This window comes from Echiichthys vipera (genome assembly GCF_963691815.1).
Source record: "Echiichthys vipera genome assembly, chromosome: 19".
NCBI classification, from domain to species: Eukaryota; Metazoa; Chordata; class Actinopteri; order Perciformes; family Trachinidae; genus Echiichthys; species Echiichthys vipera.
The window spans coordinates 22,375,225-22,398,681 of record NC_139844.1 but is presented as its reverse complement, the minus strand read 5'-3'; the positions used below and the strand labels follow the sequence as shown (position 1 = coordinate 22,398,681).

At 41.7% G+C, this 23,457-nt stretch overlaps 1 protein-coding gene across 4 annotated transcripts in view; it reads left to right on the top strand.

Moving 5' to 3' along the window:
• The window catches only part of plcb1l (phospholipase C beta 1-like), a 125,957-nt gene that overhangs the window by 26,576 nt on the left and 75,924 nt on the right, over positions 1 to 23,457 (top strand). For all 4 annotated transcript variants that reach the window (XR_014593635.1, XM_083933589.1, XM_083933590.1 and 1 more), the window contains exon 3: positions 7,973 to 8,041. Coding sequence is in view for 3 of the 4 variants with exons in the window: in XM_083933589.1 (XP_083789715.1) it covers positions 7,973 to 8,041 (69 nt within the window). In the remaining variant the exon portion in view is untranslated. The remainder of the gene's footprint in view (positions 1 to 7,972; positions 8,042 to 23,457) is intronic.

The following is a 23,457-nucleotide window of genomic DNA, read 5'->3' as shown; positions in this document are numbered from 1 at the left end:
GTGTGTGTCTTATGTGGGTAAATAATGACTGAAGGGTTGCTGGACTGGCAATACTGGCGGAAGCCCTCCATTAAGGGTTGGGCGATATGATGATATTAGATCGTGAAGGATTAGACCGTGTTGTCGATTTGCCAAAGCAGAGAGATCCTAGTATCGTCTGTAGGGCAAATTCTATCTATTGCTGTTCTATGCTCTGCACAGACGCATATGGTTCCTTTTTTTTCCTCATGCAAATCACACTAATTGCTTGTCTGCCTCATGCACCGCCCTAAAGATACGCCGATCCACCAATCCTAGCGAACTACAGGCGTTTACAAGGATTTCTCCTCCCCCATCATGTTTGATTCATAGCATAGTGGGAAGTCATGGTTGAAAAAATCAAAACAAACCAAAACAATCAAACAACCAAACAAATAAACCGTGTCCTCAAAGCACACGAGCGTCAGACTATTATGTTTCTACATAGGGAAATACTTTGGTTGCACTGGTCAGTAACTTGCATAATAATTAAAATTGCTGAAAAAAAGTAATAAAATCGTTATCGTGATATGATATTTCTGCCATATTGCCCACCCCTACCTGCACTCCTGCACTCAAGCAGCATCTTCCTGACTGCTCCACATCTACTGACTGCCTGTACACGGTGTATGAAGATAGCTGGCACCTGTCCTGTACGTCAGCTTGTACAGACGCTCTCCACATTATTCATATATAATCGTCAGCTGCAGGTCCAACACTTACGTGCATGTATAAAACTGTAGACTGCTCAAGAGCACTCTTGTCATAAATCTCCAGCTGCATTTACATCTTTTAAATGTCAGAGTAAAATTGTTGGCACATGAAACTGGAATGCATCACAGTTTTAAGGTCCTCAACAGCATGATTCCTTTCACTGGACCGAGCATGTCTCTAACTTGAGACAAGCAGAAACAAAAACGAAACGCTGTTGCTCCCAAATTGCGGCTGGTGCTAGGAATGCATGGCTGAGATCTCTGCATCTGCCCACCACATTTGTCTGTTGGCTGATATCAAGGGTTTTTAACCTTTTGAAAACCCTGATTTTGCAGTGGTGAAGGTTCAAGCTTGGGATTATGCAAGTTCAGATTTAACCGATCTACCGTGCAGTATATCAGTAGCCTTTGGGAGTAGAAATTACCTGTTAATGGTTGCTCATGACAGCTTTGATTAGTTTGAAGACTTAATTTAAATGTGTTGATGGTGCAGAGGGAGAGAGGTAAGGGAGAGAACTGGAACAGGAAGACGGTGAATGGATAAAAAACAGTCATGAATTAGTTGCTCAGTGTAAATTGGCCTTCGGGCAGCCTCATTGAAAAATCAGACTCTCCAATTTGGCTCAAGGCCTTTGTTGCATGCCATACCTAATTTCTCCCACACAGTTGCTGTCTCTCTCGCATTCATACCGCCTAATAAACCATTAAATCCATACAAAATGGAAATGATTTAAAATGTGAGCCATCTTAGACTACTGACAGGACAGGAGGCAGCCCTCAGAACCTCAGGGCAAGGTCTTTATACACACATGTGTGCAGAAATGTTTATGCAAGATATCCACAAAGTCATTTCCCTTCCCCATACCCCCTCCTCCTTTTGTCTGACTGTCTTCCGCTGTCTCTATACAGGTATATCTCTTTAGTCAGCCTCTTCAGTTAAGGAGGTTTGTGACTTAATCACAGCGGGGCTGTTAGAGTTGCTCTATAGGAACCCAGGAGAGGAGCAGCAGAGTGGATGTGACTCTCAACTGAGTTCAAGCACAGCTCTCCATGAGCCAGTTCCCCTTGTAACTGCACATGTTTCCTGGCAGTCGAGCGTCACTGGAGAGCTACTTACAGGGACAGGCACAGCACCTGTCTGGCTTTAGTGTGTTTTGTTCCACAGTATTAGCTCTGTTTATGACCAGGGGAACACATGCATGCCCAGAGTCCTCTGACCCTGAAAACTCTTATGCATAGTGAATGCAGCAGTGTTATTTGTTATGCAATAGTCTCATGTAGCTCTGCATCACATAAAACCCCAAATTTCTCATTTGTCTTCAGCCACATATGAACTTGTGTCGGGAGAAACAGGTCCAGAGAGTTTCTTCTTCACACATGCTGCACACAACAGGAGATTCTCTGTGTCAGACGTATTCTCACTTACTGGAAACACAACTAAGATTCTTGCCGTTCCTTGAATTTGTCTGATGATTTCAGCGTCAGTCCTTACAGCGTTGTCTTGCCAGTTAGACATTTTTGTTGTCGTCTTGTTGTAAATCATCCCTCTTGTTCCAACTGGTCAAGGTAGTAGACAAACACAAAACTAACATACACTAAGAAGATTTTTAGAAATTAAAATAAAGGATATGAGCACTAAGGTAGGTATGGATTGGTAGATAAGGAAGACTGACTGGGTGCAATTTTCCACAACCATCTTAGGCTTGACGTGGTCAGATACCGGCATCGCCCACTACAGGAGATTCTCTGTGTCAGGCGTATTCTCACTTACTGGAAACACAACTATGATTCCTTGAATTTGTCTGATGATTTCAGCGTCAGTCCTTACAGCGTTGTCTCGCCAGTTAGACATTTTTGATGTCGTCTTGTTGTAAATCACCCCACTTGTTCCCCCTGGAGGTTTGCCTAAAAAAGCCATCAACACACCCATTTGCTCTCAGTGAATACACCGGAGAAAGATCAGCTGTATTCACATATTGGCTCACTCGGAGATTAGACGGCCTTTGTACTAGAGAGCTGGCAGGGTAAACTAATTCAGGTTTGCAGTGCATGTGAAAAGGGGCTTTTGACTTCTGTTGCATTCAAAGTCTTGAATGCTGCATGCATCGAAAGAGCCTAGACCCTCCCTAGGCTTCCAAAGAGTCCTGGCATACATACTGTATTTATGAGAGCTTATTTTGGTCCATGAGGTGGCACGAAGGGTTGAGGGGCCGCTCTGACATGTTATACCAGTGTAGTCTGTGTGACCTCATGACACAACCCAGCCGCCTGTCAGCAGTCCTGTAAGCAAACCACATCTGACTAGCCAGCAACCTTATTCAAGACACTGATGTGTGTTGCTGTATATTAGACATGACATAATGGTATAGCGAGGGAAACTATCCTGTATATTTCCCCCAGAGAGGCCCTGATACAACAGACCACCGTCCTGTCTCAAACATCTCCCCCTTCATTTGCTCTGTGCGAATTCACCTCTGCCTCCTTCCTGCCTTCACATTCTTTTCTTCCTCTCTCTGTTGCTCAGCAGAGGCCCTGAGCCCTGTGGAGTGCACATCCATTTAGAAACCCAGAGGCTGTCAGGCATGCTGTTGGTAAATGAGCGAGCGAACCTGTGGCTTTCAGTCTCCACTTCCACTTGTCCTTGTCTCCTTCTCTAAATTCCATAGAATTTAGGCCCCATATTCTGCTCATTTTCAGGTTTAAACTTGTATTTTGGGTTTATACTAGAACATGTCCACATGCTTTGATGTTCCAAACAACCTTATGGAAGTCCTGACGTCTGGTTTAAATCAAGCGGCAACCTCCGAGTCTGAAAAAAGAAGCCAAAAATGTCAGTTCCTGGATAGGCCACTTGAGGCTGACTCCCAGGGCATTCCCCATAGACCCCCAAGTTGATTACCCAACTTTATAGCTGAATTCAACATTTTTACAGCCTGGTATAAAAAGCAGTTTTGGTCTCTGCACACATTTGCATGCATAATTAAGGGCTGGCTGCTTTCAGTGACAGGTGGGTACCCTTACAGATGGCTAGCATAGACTGTAAGCATTTGGCCCTCCTCAGGTCCACCCATGCTCCTCTTTGGCCATTTCTGGATTTGTTGGAAGTTACGTAGCATCAGGTACTGGCAGAGCCACCCACTTTGGGCTTTATTTCGGTTCTTCAGAGACCTATGGGTGACGTCACAGAGACTTAGTCCGTATTTTATACAGTCTATGGTTTAAAGGCACTGTTTCTGCATACTGGACATTTGTATTTCTCTGTAGAAGGAGCGTTTTGATACTTTCATATTATTTGTATAGAACCTTGACCTATATATAATATTCTACAATTGGGATATTCATGCATTGGGTAGGTATTCTGCTTTCAATTTTGGTATTCAGATATTCATCTTTAATAAAACCTAAAGACAAATGTTGCAGCACAGTGTTTACTTTGCAGTTAAGCTCAGTGTCAGAATCTTTAATGTGTTTTGCGTTCATTTACAGTAGCTTCTCTCTCCTCCCCTCACACTGGGGCTGGGTACGCATCAGAGAGCTGCCGGAGAGTAGCTGCTAACAACATCTTCTGTTGTGTTTCAACAATGTTAGAAAAAGGTGCACATGCCCAGGACCGGTCTCAGTCCCAGGAACGGAGACATGTCTGTCAAAGTTGCGTTATAACCGTGTGTAACCAGTGTGTGGTATAACTAGCAAGCTGGTATTATTTTCAGACAATTCAATGAAGATTAAAATCGGACAGAGCTGGCTGGCTGGCTGGCTGGCAAAGAATATCCGAATATTCACTTTGGATAAGTACCAAATATCCGAAGCTCATAAACTGATTTTACGGACAGCCCTTTTTTGTAATAACAAAACGACATGGGAATCTCAGTTTTACGGTATTGGACTTTTACCCTCTCCCCTTTTCTCACAATAGCATATCCCTTGTTCACTTGTACCTCTAAAGCTGACAGATTGTATGTTCAAAGGGCACCAGAACTCTTTTTTTAATCAACTAACCAACCTGGTCCGACTCTGCAAGCTCCATTATAGATACTCATTTTTATTCAAGGCACCTTGTAACAGATTAGTCCTAGGTTAGCCTCAAGCCAAGTTTGGTTTATCACATTTCATACACCAGTGAGCTCACAGTTCTTCAAATTAAGGAAAAACAAAGAGTAATCTAATACAAGAACATTGTAAATATTGTTCATTATACTTTGATATACTTTATACAAATGTCCTGAAGCGCAGGCATATTTGACAACAAAATAACTTGCAGATTAATGATGGATTTTCTGCAAAGTTTTATATACAGTAAACATCACCCTCCTTACTTGCTTAAATTAATGTGTGGCAAGGCAGCATGCTGCATATGTGGCATGAACAGCAGAGACAGACAATCAGGCACAGTAAACAGAGGCCAGGGCCAGTGTATGTTAATCATGTCCATTCATTTCTGTAGTTTCTCTCCTGCTGGCCCTGCTTGCTTCCGGGACGTGCCGTGGATCTCAATAAGCTTTAGATCCCTGCTCACTGTTATGATGCACACAGAAGTGCCTTAAGAGAGGCAGGGAAATAAAGAGAAGGAGAAAGGCAGAGCGAGACGCATGGTGATAAATAAAGACAGTCGACTGAAATAAAGCGATAAAGAACATATATCATGGGAAATAAATGAGGGAAATTGAACAGGAGAAATAAAGGCTGGAGTGCCAAACTTAGAGAAAGAACTTTAATTAACTTACTGTGCAGTGTCAGCAATTATAAATTCAAATCAATATTAAAACGTCATTGGCATCAACTTTAATGTTCATCTGTGCGATGAGCAAGCACAAAAATGGCGACACATTCTTTTGGATGTTACGGTAATAGCTACACATGTATCACCTTAGTCGCACACTGTGTGAGCAGCTTGTCACCCAGACAGGCAGTTGGCTTTACCTTTAATGAGTTGGCTCTATAGGTTATCACTTAACCAATGACGCTAAACTGGCTTAGAGCTGTGTTAACTGTGCAGGGCTAGAGGGCACAGAAAAGGATCCCATCAGCAAGTAGCTTCCTGAAGCCCCACTGTGCCACCAGGCCCCCATGCAGAGCCCCGTCTCTCTAAAGAGACTTCAAAGGCAGGCATTTTCAGTCCCGATGTAGGCGTTAACCTTTGACTCAGAGACTCTCTCTGTGCAAACAGGGACAGCCCTAATTGATGCTATACGCTGCAGAAAAAGAATAACTTGTCCTTGTGGATTGCAGCCATAGAATAGAGTGCTTTAATTTCCGCCTCTTACAGTAAACGAAGACAGACAGTGGCTATGTATCTGCTGTAGCAAAGTGGCCACATTTCTTTATGACCTGAGTAGTTAGTCAGAGTTTGCATTTAGTAATATTACCGTATATGTTCATATTCCTCGGGTTAAGTATGCCTTTACACTTAAATAACAAAATGATCTTTGGTCCAAGTTCATGCGTCATCGCTGTAACTCCAGTATAAGAATAAAGGTAGTAGACAAACACAAAACTAACATACACTAATGTGATTTTTTAGAAATTAACATAAAAGATATGAGCACTAAGGTAGGTATGGATTGGTAGATAAGGAAGACTGACTGGGTGCAATTTTCCCCAACCCTGATAGGCTTGACGTGGTCAGATACCGGCAACGTGGCTGGAGATTGAATCAAGCCCCCATCGCTCCTTTTGCCCCAAGATAATCCATAAATGGACACACAGTTCACTTTAGTTAATTTTCCACTTCATGTCTTGGCTCCCTCTCAGAGAGATGGAGGGAGTGATAATCCAGACTGATAAAGGGATGTGGTGACTGAAGGGAGGGAGCAGGGGCCTTCTGTAGGATTGCGTTTTGTGTGTATTTACTGCTAACCAAACTACTGGCTCTTTAAATAATAGGTATGAAGCAGTTGGAAAGATGGACGAGTTAATGGATTCACATCTGTGACGTGTGCTCACTTATAGATGGAAACAGGTTGCCTTTCCTGAACTAAATGCAGATCGAAAACAGAAAGAAGTTCTTCCAAGTCACATATTTTGACTTTGTTTTTTGTTGTTGTTTGTTTCCTTTTAACTCTGTTCAAGAGGAAGTACGGCGGGTTTAATACATTGCATTAAATTGTAAGAAGTTTTCCCTATCTACATTGCTTCATGGTGTTAATATTTCAGTCCTCTTATTTGTGTCCCATCTTTGCATCTGCATCACAACAGTGTGACGTGTAAACGTACTGACTATTTGTAAATTGTGTTTCGTTTTTAAATTACTTTCTTCTCCCTTCTTTTAGATTCTTTAGAAAATGTTAATCCATGTGTATCTTGCTTCAATAGTGTTTGTGTTTATGCGTTTTCATCGTTAGGTCGGCATCTCTTACAAGCCCTCAGGGGTTTCTTTCTACCACCTGTGCATTTGTGTATGTACATGTGTCATTTCTGTTTTGTTTGATCTTGTTTATTTTGCACAAATTATTAAAATTAAATGAAAATAAAGATAGTGTGACGTGCAATTTAACAGTGGAGCCTAGGTTTCCATTTCTTTAAAAATTCCGGGACAGAGAGCATTACTTGCTGTTTTGGTTAAATCATAATTTTAATAATCATGTTGATTTCGAGGCTGTCTTCACCAATGTTATGTCCCCTTCGCCAATTGACCACCACTCACACAGCTGACTCCAGCCAAGCCATGGCAAGGTGTTCTGGCAGAGCTGCAAGAACATTGTGTATGTGTGGACTGTTTCGCATCCAACCAGTCTGTTTCTTTGCCAGCAGTGATTCCAGTGGTGTGTTGCTGCTGAGCATGTCTCAAATGAAACACAATCTGGACCTTTGTATTTGGTTTCTGGCATGCCACGTCACTCTGATATCTGATTTTATTAATGAACTCAAAATCCAAAACCTATTTTGAGTTGTTGTGCTTAGAGCAAGCGCTCATTTAGCCAAGTCGACACAGGAACTTTAGACGTTTGCCCTAATTCTGTGCACAACCCTATAATGATACCTCTGCAGGGAAACATGTCATTAGGGTTGCATCTATCTACACCGAACGACTCATACATGGCATCTGGTATTGAGGCTAATGTGTGTCCCCAAACACGGGTGGCAGGCTCAGAAATGGAAAGGGTCGCTAAAATGTTTCCCTCCACTTCAGATCCCAAACAGCTCCCATGGGCACAGAATGTATGTGTCATAAACTGTCTTTTAGTCCTTTGAATTAACAGTTGGTTGACATTGATACTGATGGAGCTTCTTCATGTTTACAGGATACGGACCTCCTGGATATAGCGTACATAAAAGATGCCAGAAATGGAAAGTGCACCAAAACGCCAAAGGTAAGCCCACAATGAACTGATTTGAGTTGCTTTCCCAACCACACGTACTTGGATATACATATGAAAACATATTAATTTAGATACCTTATGGCTGTTGTTTTGTCGCTGTAATATTGCATATTGAATCAAGAACAATTGTTTCAATATTGTTCTTTTTTTGTCGGTTGAGGCGCTGAATGCACAATGAGCAGCGTTCAAAAGAGGACAGAGGGGGTGTTTTTTTTTTTAGGGTGATTATTTTTGCATAGAAATGAAAAGCCATGAGTGGGTGTGAGCCCAGCCACGAATCAGACACAGTCGGATAAGATTCAAATGGGTTCAGATGGTTTTAATGATCGACCTTTAACCATGAGACTCGTACGTATATAAATGAGTGTAGTTGTTGGTATGGGGGGGTGTAGTTAATGTATGTTAATGTATCACCTCTCACATGACCTGCAGATGTTCGTATTTTGCATTAGTGTGACTTCTGATTTGTGTGTGTTTGCATGGATGGTGTTCACCATTCATCTGCTCATATTTAGTGTAGGTTTCCGACACTGAAGATAAAAAAGCATGGAAGTGGAGATCAAATGAAAGGATGACAAACATGATTTGAATTCAAACCCACACAGATGGTTTCCAGGGCATCCAAGTTGCTATTTCACAGTTAATTGAAAGGCTTTCGATTGTGAGCAGTGAGAGAAGAATTTGAACACATTTTTCTTTTTTTATACGGCACGCTGTAATTGTCAAGGAATTTAGCACATTGTAGTGCAGTTGTAAAGCCAAAGTCAGTTCTCACAGTTAATTCCCCACTTACTAAGAGATGATTGGAACAACGACCTGCATTCTTTTCCAATTTCTTATTGTATATCCCCATTTAGGACTCACTTTCACATATCTGTTGAATTTACACACCTCTTGTGATTATACGGTACGTTATACATTATACAGTTATATAGCAGACGCAACAGTCTTCATCATTTGGACTCGGTGCAGCAGGAGAAGAGAGTGGGGGTCGCGCACTGATGCTTTTTCTGGGGAGTGAGTAATGATGGAATGAGTACAATAACACAGAGAGGATTCATGCATTTCTAAACAGCTTACAGAGTGATGCTACCCAGGGAGGAGACGTGACCACGTGACGGGTAAGATGGTCGAAGCATTGGAAATCCATTACTGGGTGATGGAGCGGTGATGCACCCTGGGCCTTGTAATGGGAGCACCAGTGAGACAAAGTGTCTAAAGAGTTGATGGGATGAGGAGAGGAAAGGGAGGAAAGGGGAAAGGGAGGGGGGGTGATGAAGTGACTGGGAAGGAGAGGAAGGAAAGCAGAGACAGGAGAGGGAAAAGCACAGGGAGCTTTTTATGTACGGTCTGCAGAAGGCGAGAGAAAGGATGAAAGGAAGGACACAGAGAGGTCAAAGGAGAATGTCAGGGAAAAGCAAAGATAATGGCAGACAGCAGTTGCTGTAAGTGGACAGCACTTTTCATGGCTTTCTTCTCAACCATTTCTCCTTCACACGTTTTAAGTGCTAAATGAATTTGCAAGGATCACAGCGCTGTTAACGTCAGCTCAAAAGAAATGCACAGAGGCTGAAAGATAATCCAAAAGCTTGTCGAAAAATGATGGTGCCAATTATGCAGAATCGTAGACAAATATGGCCCCGGTCTCTGAGACGACATCCCTGGGTTTCTGAGAAGCTGTTGTGAAGCTCAGTGTGGCTGAAATCACATGGATGGAGCTAAGGTTGCCCGAATGAAGCCTACAGTCTATGCTAACCACCTATGAAGGCACCCACCTGTCACTCAAAGCAATCAGGCCCTTAATTATGCATAACTTTAAGCCTTAATATAAGGGAATTATATAAAAATGTACCTCACGTACAGTTGTTATGAGCGGGGAAATTAGTTACCGATACCTTTTTTTTGTACAAGGCTGTAAACATGTTTACTTCTGCTGTAAAGTTGGTAATTTTAACATATATGGGGATTGACACACATGGAGACATTTGCAGTTTTGGCACTTTTGTATTGGTTTTATGTTCCGGTCCTGGAGGTTACCAGTTGTACAATACACATAATACTGATTTAGACAAGTGTAGAAATCAGAACAAATTGGCAATAGCAGACATGGCAATAGAGAGTCCCGTGACCGAGTGCCATATAGTATATATGTAAACAAAACATCCTCCTTAATGTAATTTAAACATTTAAGACAGATTTGAATCAATCCTGGTTAAAAAATGTTCCCTTCCAATAACAATCATTACAACTGATCAATACATTAAGGCCTAATCAGCGCTCTCTGACCATGGCTGCATCTACATGAGAGGGAAAAGCAGCTCAAAAGAGCAAATCCTTTTTTCAATCAACATTTCAAGTTCAAGCTTAATTACAAGTCATACTGTACGAAGAACTCGTGTTTTTACTGTCTTGATGTTGGACCTGTCAGTTTAATATTTATACGCTCTCTCCTCTTTAAAGCTCATACCCCTCTTTCCGCTCTCGCTCTCGCTCAAGAGCTCCCTTAGCAGCATTCATTCATTCGTTCATTCATTCATTCTCCTGGAAACAGACACACTCACCGAGGCGGGATGAGGTGTTGAATTTGTGATGACATGTCGGTAAAAAGCTTCAGAATTGCTTTTAATGTGCCACTTGAGAGTCCCAGCCCAATATTGTCCAACTCAGATGAAGTCATTCTCAACAAACTGACTTAAAATGGACTCCAGATGGAGAGGCTGTTTTGGCTTGCCTCTTTTCAGCTACTACAGCTTAAGTTACTTCATATTGTCTTAGAGAACCATGGGAATTTCTGTCTGAAGGCCATTAAGATTTAGAGCACGCTGCTGTGTTCATCGGCCCGACGCAGTGTGTAGGTGGCATGTCTGCCCTCTTATGAACTTATAGCAACCTGCCCACAGGCTCCAACTTCTCCGTTATGATTCATACTTTGTAACCGAGAAGACACACACACACACACACACACACACACACACACACACACACACACACACACACACACACACAAATTGATTTGATAGAGAGGAATGCTCACTATCACCTTGTGAACACTTACAGCTGTATACATGAACACACTTGCAGTACAACAACGGAGCACGATAAAGACAGTGTCCTTTGTTCTACCATGTTCAGGATGATGATGCTAATTAGCATGTGTCCACCCCATCATTATTTAAGTTGATTAGATTGGCCGCTTGTCAGGAAGGACAAGAGGCAACCTTTGTTTGACGGGTGGCTCCAGAAATAGATCACACACCCTGAGGTCTGGATAGCAAAGCACAGCGTCAATAATCATCCACTTCATATACTCACAAAGCGCTGACGGATTTGCCATATTCAACACGCAGATAAGAGGGAGTGGCGCTAGCAAAAGCATTTTCTGTTGCCTCTAAATCTGCATGGTTCTTTTTACATTCATGGTTATCCTGCAATATTCAAACTTTGGTTGCGAGGAAGTGAGTATCGGTTTCATTTTGGCAGCGGCACCAATAGCCCCGTCATCAGCTGAACATGAATTTGTTTTTTATTCTTTTACTATGTCTAAGTATTCACTATAATCTAGAAGTATCAAATTGTTAGCTCCAGAAATCCAGTATTGCTTCTTCAAAAGTAAGTTGCTGGACAAAGAATGGACCAAAAGCATCCCTACTGAGCTACAGTCTTAAATATGGCAAAGGTATTATCAATCGGCAGGGAGTCACTAAACCTAATACATGTCAACCGATCCGTGGAGACACGTGTTGGATATTATTCCTTTCAGAATCACCTGCAATTTCATAGATGTTGGCTTTCCATTGGTATTTGTTGCCCACCATAAAGGGGGACATTTTTTTCAGTGCGCATACATTTGGGTATACGGAGTGCCTACCAACCCACAAACTGTGAATTTAAAAAAAGAAATCATTTTTTGGGGGCTAACGAGATCAGACAACATAGGACAACAAGTGATTGAGATGTACCTCCCCTTTTTATGTCACATGCAGGATCATTGCAATATAACACCCCCACTTCATTCTCATACTGTAATAGCTATTTCCCAGTTATCACTGTTGTTAAGAATCACTCTTCATACATTCATTTTTTTTGGGGGGGGGGGGGGGGGGGGGGTTGAAGCCTCCGGTTACTGTACCTGTACCAGGCCTCACTGTTCCAAACTTCCATTCATTTTGTCTCTTTATTAAATCAGCACATTAGCTTGTTCCTGCACAGCATGTTCCCTCTCCTCAGCACCAACCAAACAACTAAAGCCAATCACATCTGCACTCTCTTGTGTACACTTTACCATATAACTAACTTCTAAATAACTTTGTTTGGATAACTTCTACTTCACTCTGCTTCCATTCCCACTGTGAGGGGCATATTCAAAGGCCACCTCACTGCTTTATGTCTGAATTGTTCTTCCTCAGCAGAACTGGCAAGAGGAAAATGTAATCTGCATCACACCATGCTGCTTGCAGTAGGTGTCTGACAAAATTACATGCTTTCTCTCTGTCTCGTTGACAACCGAATGGATATCCATCTGAGAAATGTCCTGCTTGTGCTCAGAGCATGTGTAGTTAAAGATTGTACCATACAGTACATCTAGGAAATGGAAAACCATAATGATTTAGTGTTCTATACTGCAGACTTCCTTCTCAGATCTCAGATCCACAGTGTGGGCTGATAATTCAGATCTTAGCAGCAGCAAAAAAGGCATTCGGTTTCTCTTTTGGGCTTCCTTTCTCCTTGTTGTCTTGACAGGGAATAGAAATGTAATGGACGGACCGAAGTCGGCAGCAGAATCAAGTCTACGAAATGCATTTCCTCCGGAGCTATTTGTTCCTTCAGACTTTTATTGTGAGGTGAAAGGAAGTGGCCCCCAGCTCTGTTACAGTCTACGCTCGCGGCAGAGAGGACTGCTGCTAAATACAGAGCAGCTTGTGTGTCCCCAGCAGTGTAACAGGATCTGGGAGAGGCCAGCAGGCCATTATCACCACCGCTCCGTCTGACCAACAAAGTCAGCTAAAGCTCCATCTCCCACAGCAGTAAGTGCTAAACAGCTCCTCCGAGTACACAGCAAGCTCTTGTAGGGTTTAGATGTGTCCTTGTCCAATGCACATTCAAATGGCTGCGTTATGACAGTGTTCAAGGCAGTGATTACACAGTGAACATGAAACTGTGACCAAAAGACCAGGCATGTATTTTGGGAAATGTGGATTGCCTTTCCTCCAGCGACAAATCAGAAAACCAACCCAGATCATCACGAGTAGACCGCGAACAAATATGAAAAATAAATAAATATCAACACGTTTTTTAAATGCAATATCGGAACAAGGAAGACTTTTTTTAATATCCTGTCTACAGCCGTTCTTTTTTTAGGTGCTCGAAGGCTCTTGCTGTGGCAGTGTTTATTTCCATCATCATGCTGTCTGGCGTGTATCGATGAAGGAGAGGATCACAGCATGTGCTCCAGCTGCAACAATCACAGCCTTTCAAATCATTCGATGTAAGAGTGGGCAAGGCCTTTGTCTGATCCTGACAGGATGAATGGCTGAGAAAACATGGATAATATGAGGTAACAGGAGGTCACTTGGTATACTGTGTAACACTGTATCCTGTCAAGGGAAGTGTCTGCAGCTGTAAGAAAATGAGTGACAGAGGGTTAAAATATATGACCTCTGCTTATATGTCAAAATGTTTCACAGCAGTCTGCACAAGCTTTAATATCGGGTTTGTATCGCAGCAGCAAAGGAGATTCCTCAGAAGCAATATAATCACCAAACATAGTCTAATAAGAGCTTTGGTGAGCATAAAGGTGCATCTGCTGGTGGTGTTATATTTTACTGTGACACCCAACCTTTATAGCAAGTCCATTTGAACCACGCAGCTTTTACCGAGCCAGTGCTTCATTTGTGTATGTGAAGGGTTGATCATATCTGTGCTATGGATGTTTCACTGTTGTGTGTGTAAGTTTGTGTGCACATGCATGTGTTGGTCTCACCCTCCAGCCCAGAGATGCAAATTGTAATTCAAACCCTCACTCACCTGCTGCACAACTACACAGTCCCCCAGTGACGAAGAGAAATAATAGTTGATCCTTACTTACAGGCTAACACGCAAGGATCAGTGCTAACCTATGGAGATTGAGTCAGATGGATGTTTGCAGCATATCTTGCTCTCATTGGTAGACCGTAGATTAGTGTCACATGGCAGTGTGGTGAAACAGTGGACTTGAGACCGTAAGTGTTGTGCAACGTAGCAGTCATCAAATCCTTAAGAATGACAACTGTGCAAAGGAGCACTGATGGTCTGAGAGACGAGCAGCTGAATGTGAAAGGAAACTTCAGAGGGGACAATCAATGATAATGAGTCTGTAAAATTTGTTAGAAAGGCTGAGAGAGTTTATGTGTGTGTGTGTGTGTGTGTGTGTGTGTGTGTGTGTGTGTGTGTGTGTGTGTGTGTGTGTGTGTGTGTGTGTGTGTGTGTGTGTGTGTGTGTGTGTGTGTGTGTGTGTGTGTGTGTGTGTGTGTGTGTGTGTGTGTGTGTGTGTGTGTGTGTGTGTGTGTGTGTGTGTGTGTGTGTGCTTGCGTGTTCAAGAAAGAAATAGAGATTCTCTGGCTTTTGTACACAGGGGCACAGGGATTAAACTGGAGTTGAAGCATTTAGCAGTCGTGTACCCGTTTTTCCTTCTTTTTATACCCAATATACTATATTTATTAATAATCTATAATCTTGAATAGGTGTCAGTGACTTCTGAAATATTTCCCAAAATGTCTACACCAGAACAAAGTCTAAAATAAGTAAAATATTGAATTAAATCAGAATAAACACGAGTAATAATCAAGAAAACCAGCAAGTATTCATGTTTTCAGAGATCGGCACCAGTGGATTTTTGACGTTTTTGCTCTGACGAGTGACTTTAACAAGTAATAGATTATCAAAATATGTGATTTATTTTCTTTCAGTTGATTAATCGTTTAATCATTTCAACTCTCATTGGTGCTGTGGACACATTTCAGTCAGTGCTAAAATAAACAATAGAGGTTTATTATCAAGCCCTAGTTAAGAATCAGATGGTCGCTATTTTCTTCTATTTCAAACCTTAGAAGATGGCTTTCTGAAATCTGTATGCTGACGATGAATGTGACACTTTTACAGTCGGTTGTCGTAAAGGAGCCTGGAGCTCCCTCAGATTTCTCATGGGTTAGAGTAGAATAAGCAAATAATGAGACAATAAATAAATGAAAAGAAGAGAGATTTGTATGTGGTGAATATGAATGAATAGAAGTGTGACTCGTCCTTCCTCCCCAGTGGGCTCAGAGACATTTTAGTTCACAGAGGCATGAAACTGTCTGTCAGTTGCCACGGTCTGGGGAGAGAACTCCCACACACTCCCATTTTAGACATGATTCACACACACATCCAAGCATGTGTAGCCCCCTCTCATGTTTGTCAGTGTGGCAGTTCACTCTGTGCCAAAATGTGAACAAAAGATTGGATATCAATACCATCGCTACCAAATATCATTTTCATCAGGGGGAATTGCCACAGGGCAAATGGCAGCTTGCAGTAAGAGGTGATTAAATTAAACGGGACTCATTGATTTTCATAAAAGAAACTGCAGCACCATTTGTCATCAGTCAAAGGAAAGCAATTGATCAGCGTCACGCATCGATGTAACCTCCAGGCGAGCAGCAGGGAATGAGAGGGGGTAGAGTAAAAAAAAAAACAAAGGTTAGCATGATGGACCCTGATGGGTTTGGGTTTGATTCATCAGCCAATTACTTAGGTGATCCCTGCACACAGATGAATTCCTCCAGTGTGAAGCTGGCTACTCATTACCTCTCACAGAGAAAACGAAGGTGATGCGCACTCCCTCTTCGGACTAACTTAAAAGCTGCTCCTGTTCCCGGCTAACGTGAGATGAGCTGCTGGACCAGGATGAACCAGTGAATGAATTAACAGGTGAAATAGAGACTGTGAGGAGAAACAGAGCGGCCTGTGTCAGAGCAAAGGGAAAGTTACCCAAGTAGGGCCAGAGATGACTATCCTGGTGAAAAGGCCAGTAGGAGCACAATGGTGCACCTGTGCAGGTAAAGTTCCCACCTGTAAAAGAACCCCAGCTGGAATGTCTCAAACTATTTACTCAAGAAAGGGGAATTCTTCCTTTTCTCTGTATTTCAGTTAAGTAGTGAAAACAACAAGAGAGAGAGCGCAGGGCAGTTTGGTTTATGGATCATCCGAAACAAATAGGAATACATTTTCACCTGGAGCTTCACAAACAAGCTGTAGCATCCAATTATATAAAATATTCACAATGTTGTCTTTGTTTCTCAACTGTCCCTGTTTATTGAATTTAGTTAAATCAAGTCTGTGTGCTGCGCATTGTATCAAAGAAATTCAAACAGAAGAACATTGGTCAGATGCAATCACAAAGGCTCATTAAGCTATAATGCATTTGACCTGGCAGAGACCTGGCAACAGGAGATTTAAATAAATAAAAAAACACAGTATAAAAGTCACATAATCACAGCTGTGCAGCCGGCAGCTTGATCGGAAGACACAAAGTCCTGAAAGAACAAAGGCATTGAAAGCGATCAATGTGGGAACAAATTAACTGCTGGTCTGTTGGCTTGTGGTGACCCATTTTTTTTACACACTGTGCTGGTGTCAATGTATTCCAGTGGAACTTGGCACACGTCTCCAAATCACTTGACGATCGCAGTGAAATCAGATGTGACATTTTGTTAACCGAGCAAAGGTATTCCCAGTATAACTGGACCTGATCAACTAAGATCCAGGCAAAATGAGACACTGCAGCCAGCAGAAAGTCGGCATTATGATTGGTGTTAACACAGGCACCCATTAGTCTTACATATTGTCCACAGACAGGGGAAGGCCAGTCCACAATTACAGTCTAGACAGATAGATGTATCCAAACGTCCGGATCAGATAAGCTCATGTACCTTTTATCAACACAACAGTTCATGGTCCACATATGTTCATTTTAACGGATTTTAAAACAGGAAATTGATGTCATAGTTTTGTTATACAAGGGAATAATCATTGTTCAGGACAGTTTGGTCAAGTTTATATTCCTACTGTTACCACTTGGAGTGCCAAAAGCTGGATCCTTCATTTACACTGTTCCCTCTGGAGCATTCTCCTGATCACTATCCTTTAAAAACACTGTCTGCCCCTCGATCATTTAAACTAATTAAATCACACATTTACAAAAGAGGAGCTATACAGAAAAACCTGATAAACATAAACACCAAGTCTGCAATAGTGCAACAAAATTGGAGAATAAAACTTGGACTTTTAAACATCAGATCTCTGTCATCTAAAGCTGTATTAGTAAATGATTTCAGGTAATCATATTGATTCATTTGATAAAGCTTATAGTAAAGGTTTACTAGCCCTTAGTTATGCTGCTATAGGCTTAGTCTGCCGGGGGATGCTACTGTTCCTGTGATACTCGAGCTTCTATCCTTTTTATCTGTATCAGTCATGTCTCATTAATGCATGATACTAATTCACTTTCTTCCCCGAAGTCGTCGCGCTTTCTCGTATTGCAGTTCTCTCCTGATCGTGGTGGTGCCTGCTGCCATGGTTCTGCATGACACTTACAGCTTCTGATATTACTATTATTCATATATATTATCATTAGTTAGCCTCAGCCACATGTGTGTAAGAAGGACAGGAGAAACACTTGACAGTAAATGATGACATGTGTCTTTCTGTATGAAATGTAGGAGTTAAGAGCATAGTCATATCTGCCATGCAGTTGCCATACCTGTGTTTGAAGAAGATGAAGTTATATTAATTATTTTTTTTTATATCTATTAGAATTCTTTGAAATGTATCCGCTAAATATTGCAACATCTGTGCTGGCCTTCTAACTAGGTTTTATGCACTTTTAATGGCTTTAAGGTTAACTGACTGGAAGGTGTGTACTCTGCAGTCAGCCTAATGTAGCTTGTAGTGTAACTCCAATTTACATTTACTCGAAGACAGGATCTGTATCAGATCAATCTGTTTAAGGGTAGCAGCCATGAATCTTAACTGTAGCTGCCACTGTGACTTAAGTCTACAAATCGTGGATCTTAGCAGTTCTACAATCGACGGATCTCTGTCTCGATTTAGTTGTTTTTCCATGCAGGAAAATCAGTCAATGTCAATACATTAAACTAATTGCTCCTTTTCAGCCATTAGGTAGGGATCCCAATCATTACTTCCCAATCATTACTTAGCATGCAGATGTTTGACTACACTGGGACCATTAGCCTGCACTTAATGTAGCTTTAGCACGCAAGTTATTTATAAGTTATATAGTCTAATGATTGATTGCTTGGTTTTTATTTTAAATACACGCATGCAAACCAATATATACTGCCCAACCTTTCAGGTGAGTATGAAATAGGAGGGTTTATGAGCAGTCTGATGAGTCCGTTGCTATGGAAACCATAAGGAGAAGAGGACGAAGATAGGACTAACAAGGGCAGTCGGGGCTCTCTGACGCACAGTAACTTTACATTTGACAGGACAGCATAGGAACGATCGCATGAACTACTAATTAAGTCTCCTCTCACCTAGAAACATTCACACCTCTCCCGTGTCTAGTCTAGTTGGCTGAAAAGCACGTCTCCCTCAGTCTAGGGAGTTTGTTTAACTGCGGTAATTGGAGCAGGATTTGTTGAGATCTGTCAGCTGTTCCAGACTTGTGATTCTCAAAGTGAATGAGGCACAGGAGTTGAGAACTTACATGTTTTTTTTCTTGCTTGACTGATCACTTGATTGTGTTTCATTAAAGCCTCCTGAAAAACAGTCTATTGCAGCATCTGCTCTTGATTAAACCCCGCAAATGTGACACTTTAGGCTTGCTGCTCTGTGGTCCTTTTAAATGTTCACGTCTGAATTAAGTTATTAGACGGACTGGGAGATATGGAGCTCCACCGGCGCAGCTTCAGAACCATTTTCATGTTAATTTCCTTTAAAGAGTTTTGATGGAGTGATTCTACTAAAATTAGTGGTTCTTTAAAAGTTGATGATTTTGGAAGCAAACGTTGTAAATGACTCTAACTTTAATCCAAAACTAAAATCTGCCTTACTTTAGTAATGATCACAAATGCTAATGAAGCAGCACTAATGAAGCAGTGTTAACGATCGTTGATCATTTCAATCCTCAGCTATTGCAATCGCTGTAAAGTTAAATACTTATTCAGACAAGCCAGCAGGCAGAAGAGAGTTTCTCCCTGTTCCTCTCAAATTTGTTCAGATTTAATTGGGGCGATCAATATCTCCAACACACTGTAATCATTTATCTATACAGAACAGATATGTGGTGAACGGACCGTGGAGGATGGATGAGGTGAAAGAGCAGCTCTTGGGAATTCTGCTGTCACCTTGGTCACACTAGTCAGCTCCTAACCGTATTAATCACATCGGTGAGACCGGGGGATGTAGCACACGTGTGCCATTTTTGTGGCTGTATGTATAAATGTGCGTGTTAGGGTCCGTGTGTATTTACGGGACCTTTTCAATGCTGAGACATAAAGAGACAGGTGACCTTTCTCACTCCCTCCAACGATCCCGTCCAAGCGCACAAGCATGCCAAGAACTTAATTGGTTTTCGATAGTAAATCTCAGAAGGGTCGGTAAAGAAAATGTAAAGCCCCGGAGACCACAGAGCTCTCTCAAACTATTTCCTTTCCAACGGACTGGAGCAAATGGAGGTGGAAGGCCCTTCACTTTTTCTTCTCCCTCACTTCTTTTCCTCCATGGAGTGATGTTCGGACAAACTACTTTGGAACCGAGAACTGGGATACTTGGTCTTTTTTCTGCTTGAATGATTTCACTCTCTGGGCATTTGTTTCCACAGGAAGTTGCACTACATGCTTTTGACCACTTCCATTCAAAAGACCACATGCTTTGGTAGCTGACAGACTGCAGGTTCTGTTTCACAAGCGTAACACTTACCAGAGATGCCGACAACACCCTCTGGGAAAACATGTTTACGTAACACGTATTGTAGCCTCATACCCTTTTTTTAAATCCTATAACCTTAAACGCAAGCGGAAGTTATGTCAGTAGAATAAGCCAGTTCAGTTTCCTTTTTCTATTTTTACAAACCCCATTAGACCAGTCTTTTGTTACCTTTAATTACCTTTCAAACTATATATTGTGTTAACATTTAATTCTAAGGCAGAACATCCATTAGCAACAAGAAAACGCCACTTAATTCAGAAATACCTTCAGCTAGAAACAGGTGGAGTTATGTCACCCCACTGTGTAATATAATGTATTGCAATTATTGAAACATTTCTCCAGACCAGACTGTTTCGCTTAAAGGTCTGTTGTTACATGCCGCCCTGTCGGAAGCACTGCAATATAAAGCAATTGGCAGGCGTTTAGTCTGAGTATAATAGTATTGTCTCTGCCAGTAAGGTCATGTGTACACCCTCTGCTGATTGGTCCTGTGTATATTGATGATATTTATACAAATATACAGTATCTTCTCTCATGTATATACGCACTCACAGTAATGTTGTAATCATGTCCGCCAAGTGTGATGACCGTTTTGAAAGGCTGGAGTGGTAAATGGGTGGAAGAGGAGGTACTGTATGTCTGATTTGATTTGTCTAAAATGTTTTGGCTGAGAATGTTGGCGACAAAGGCAAAGAGATTATGTTTGGCCTGCCTGTGGAGCACGCATTTGGTTTTGACAGTAAACACCTAATGCCTTTTGGTTCGAATGATATCCTAGAAGTATTGAACCATGTGAGCTAAGCTTTGAGAAATTGCTATGCAGTGTATTTTTTTTTTTAAAGTGGAAATTTCCCCTCTCTTTCTTTCTTGTATTTGTTTATTCCATAAGACCCAAACACCGGATCTTTGGCATCCTACAGTGCGTGGCACAGTTGCGCTTGTGCTTAGGAATATGTTGAGGAAAACGTAGTACCAAAGGAAACTTGTATTGATTTTTTAGGTGGGTCTTATATTTAAGTTGACTAAAGTACTTTTAATTGCTGCCCACAGCAGCTTCAATGATGGCTCTCTTGTATACTTCTCCAAACTGGCGGCATGTTAACCGTAATCTACTGTAGATAATGCAGCGACTTTGGATAAGTACCTCATACAACCCCACTTCAAAAAAAGTTGAATTATCCCTATAAGACAGTGTGCTCCTAGAGTTTGATATGGCTGTCAATTGTAAAATTTCTGGAGTGAATAAGAGGATTGACAAGCACAAAACCCTTTTAGCCTCTTTCTATAATTTGCTCTGTTTCTACTCCTGAAGGGCAGCCAAGAAACAAAAGCAGCAGACAGTGACTCTCATAAAAATTGAGGATTTGATGGTTCTCTCTCTCTTTTTGTCTCATAGAGAAAAAAATAACCAAGTTTTGAAGCACTTTTAGCACGGGATTACAAGTCAAAGGTCTCTGATAATCAGGTGTTTTGGATTGTCTGTCTTGTTAACGGGCGGCAGGCATTTTGTCTAGACACATCTCCCGGACTGCCAATAGAGACCGAGACTGGCTAATTAAGCTTAGAGGTGCCATAGGTGCCTGTTGAACAACCGTGGGATGATAATCATCTTTTATCAGAGATCGGTCACACAGAATCAAAGCCAATCTGATATGGAGGCCAATTCCGCATGGGGTGTTGATTTCTCCCGTCATGAGTGTCATTAACACCGTGGCATCTTGAAATGGTCGGCTCAGTGCATTAGCTCCAGCGTAGACCGTGGGATTAAATGGCCATTTGAATATTGTTAAATATCCAGGCGCTTGTTTAAACATTCAGTAATCCTTTGTTGGCAGATCAGTGAAACACACAGATGCCATACCAAATGGGGCGTTATGCGAGGGTGGTAGGTGACTGGTTGGTTGGTGGCTGGCATGGCCCGGCCTGGCAGATGGTCTAGGGATGTCGGGACAGCAGGCTCAGTGTGTCACGGCAAAGCTAATGATGGCAAAAGGCTAAATGATGACTAGAGACAATATCAGATAAATCACAGTTATCACTGCACAAGGCTTACCAAGGATCCTTAAATGTTTGCAGAGGGATTTGGCGGCCCAATTAGAGCTGTTTATGCAAATAATTATGTCACCCAGTAAATCATCGCTCCCTATGCGTGGAACAGTGTGTGACCTGGCTTGGCGGCTGTTTCCACAGACTTTGTTTTGTGACCCAGCATACCTTTCTGTCTGAAGTATATTCCTTCTGACCTCCTTGTTGGCATAAGATGCTCTCATGAAAAAGTTCTTGGTGTGATTTCATAGAAAAATAATGAGCTTTGAAGTGAGGAACATTCTGTTTTATCACCTTAATGCCAGGACTGAAAGCCTCAAGAGAGTGACACTGATTTTGAGTCCACTTAAGGATTTAATGCAAGCTTGGGGAGTGATGTTCTATAAAGACATTGAAATAAAAATAAAAAATAAATTTTCCAAGTTCGAATGATATTGTAGCCATGACACTAGTTCTCGTAAAACTCAATGGAGAAAAAGAAGTGAGGGAGAAGAAAAAGTGAAGGGCCTTCCACCTCCATTTGCTCCAGTCCTTTGGAAAGGAAATGGTTTGAGAGAGCTTTGTGGTCTCCGGGGCTTTACATTTTGACTTGGAGAGAAATGGTTTACACTTCCACAGAATGTCGTTGAGGTCTAATTTATTAATTTCTTCTTCTGTTGATCTTACAACAGGAGTGAGGGGAGCATAGGCGTAGGTCAACAGCCCTCTACTGCTCCATATCTCACTACAGGCCTGTATCAGCTAAGCCACCCCACCTTTTAGCCATCCAATCGAAATCTAAAACATCCGATTTAAATCAGTCTCCCAATGTTGCATTATGGAAGACAAAAATTCTCTAACTTCTCATAGGGGTGGGTGATATGACAAACAAATCATGTTCACGATCACGATTTTTCTACAATATAAATGATGTTTTACATTGATTTATAGCTATTTTGCAAGTTACTGAACAGTGCATTATTTCACTATGTAAAAACATAGCTCTAAAAGAAAAACAACAAAAATAACAGAGGCTTTAGGCCAAGGAACCTTTCTGAACAGATTTTCATCAGTTTGTGGGATTTTGCCAACTTGTGCCAGGTGCGTTGGACATTTAACAAAGAAGCTGCCTAGAGCTATCTGTTGCCTCTGCTGGCTGCGGTGTGACCGGTCTCCTTCACTCTCAGCATACTACCCGGTTTCTATTTATTCCCGTTGTGCACGTTGAAAGTGCCGCGATGGACAGAGAACAGCTGATCATGAAGTTGAAATGATGAATTATCTAAACGAGACCTCCTCATTCACTACGAAACCTAAATAAGTGTGTTGTTGAATCTAAACAAGCCAGATAAGGTACATTCAGAAGAAGCTAGGAGCAAATGACTCTCACTGCAGTGTGTGTGTGTGTGTGTGCG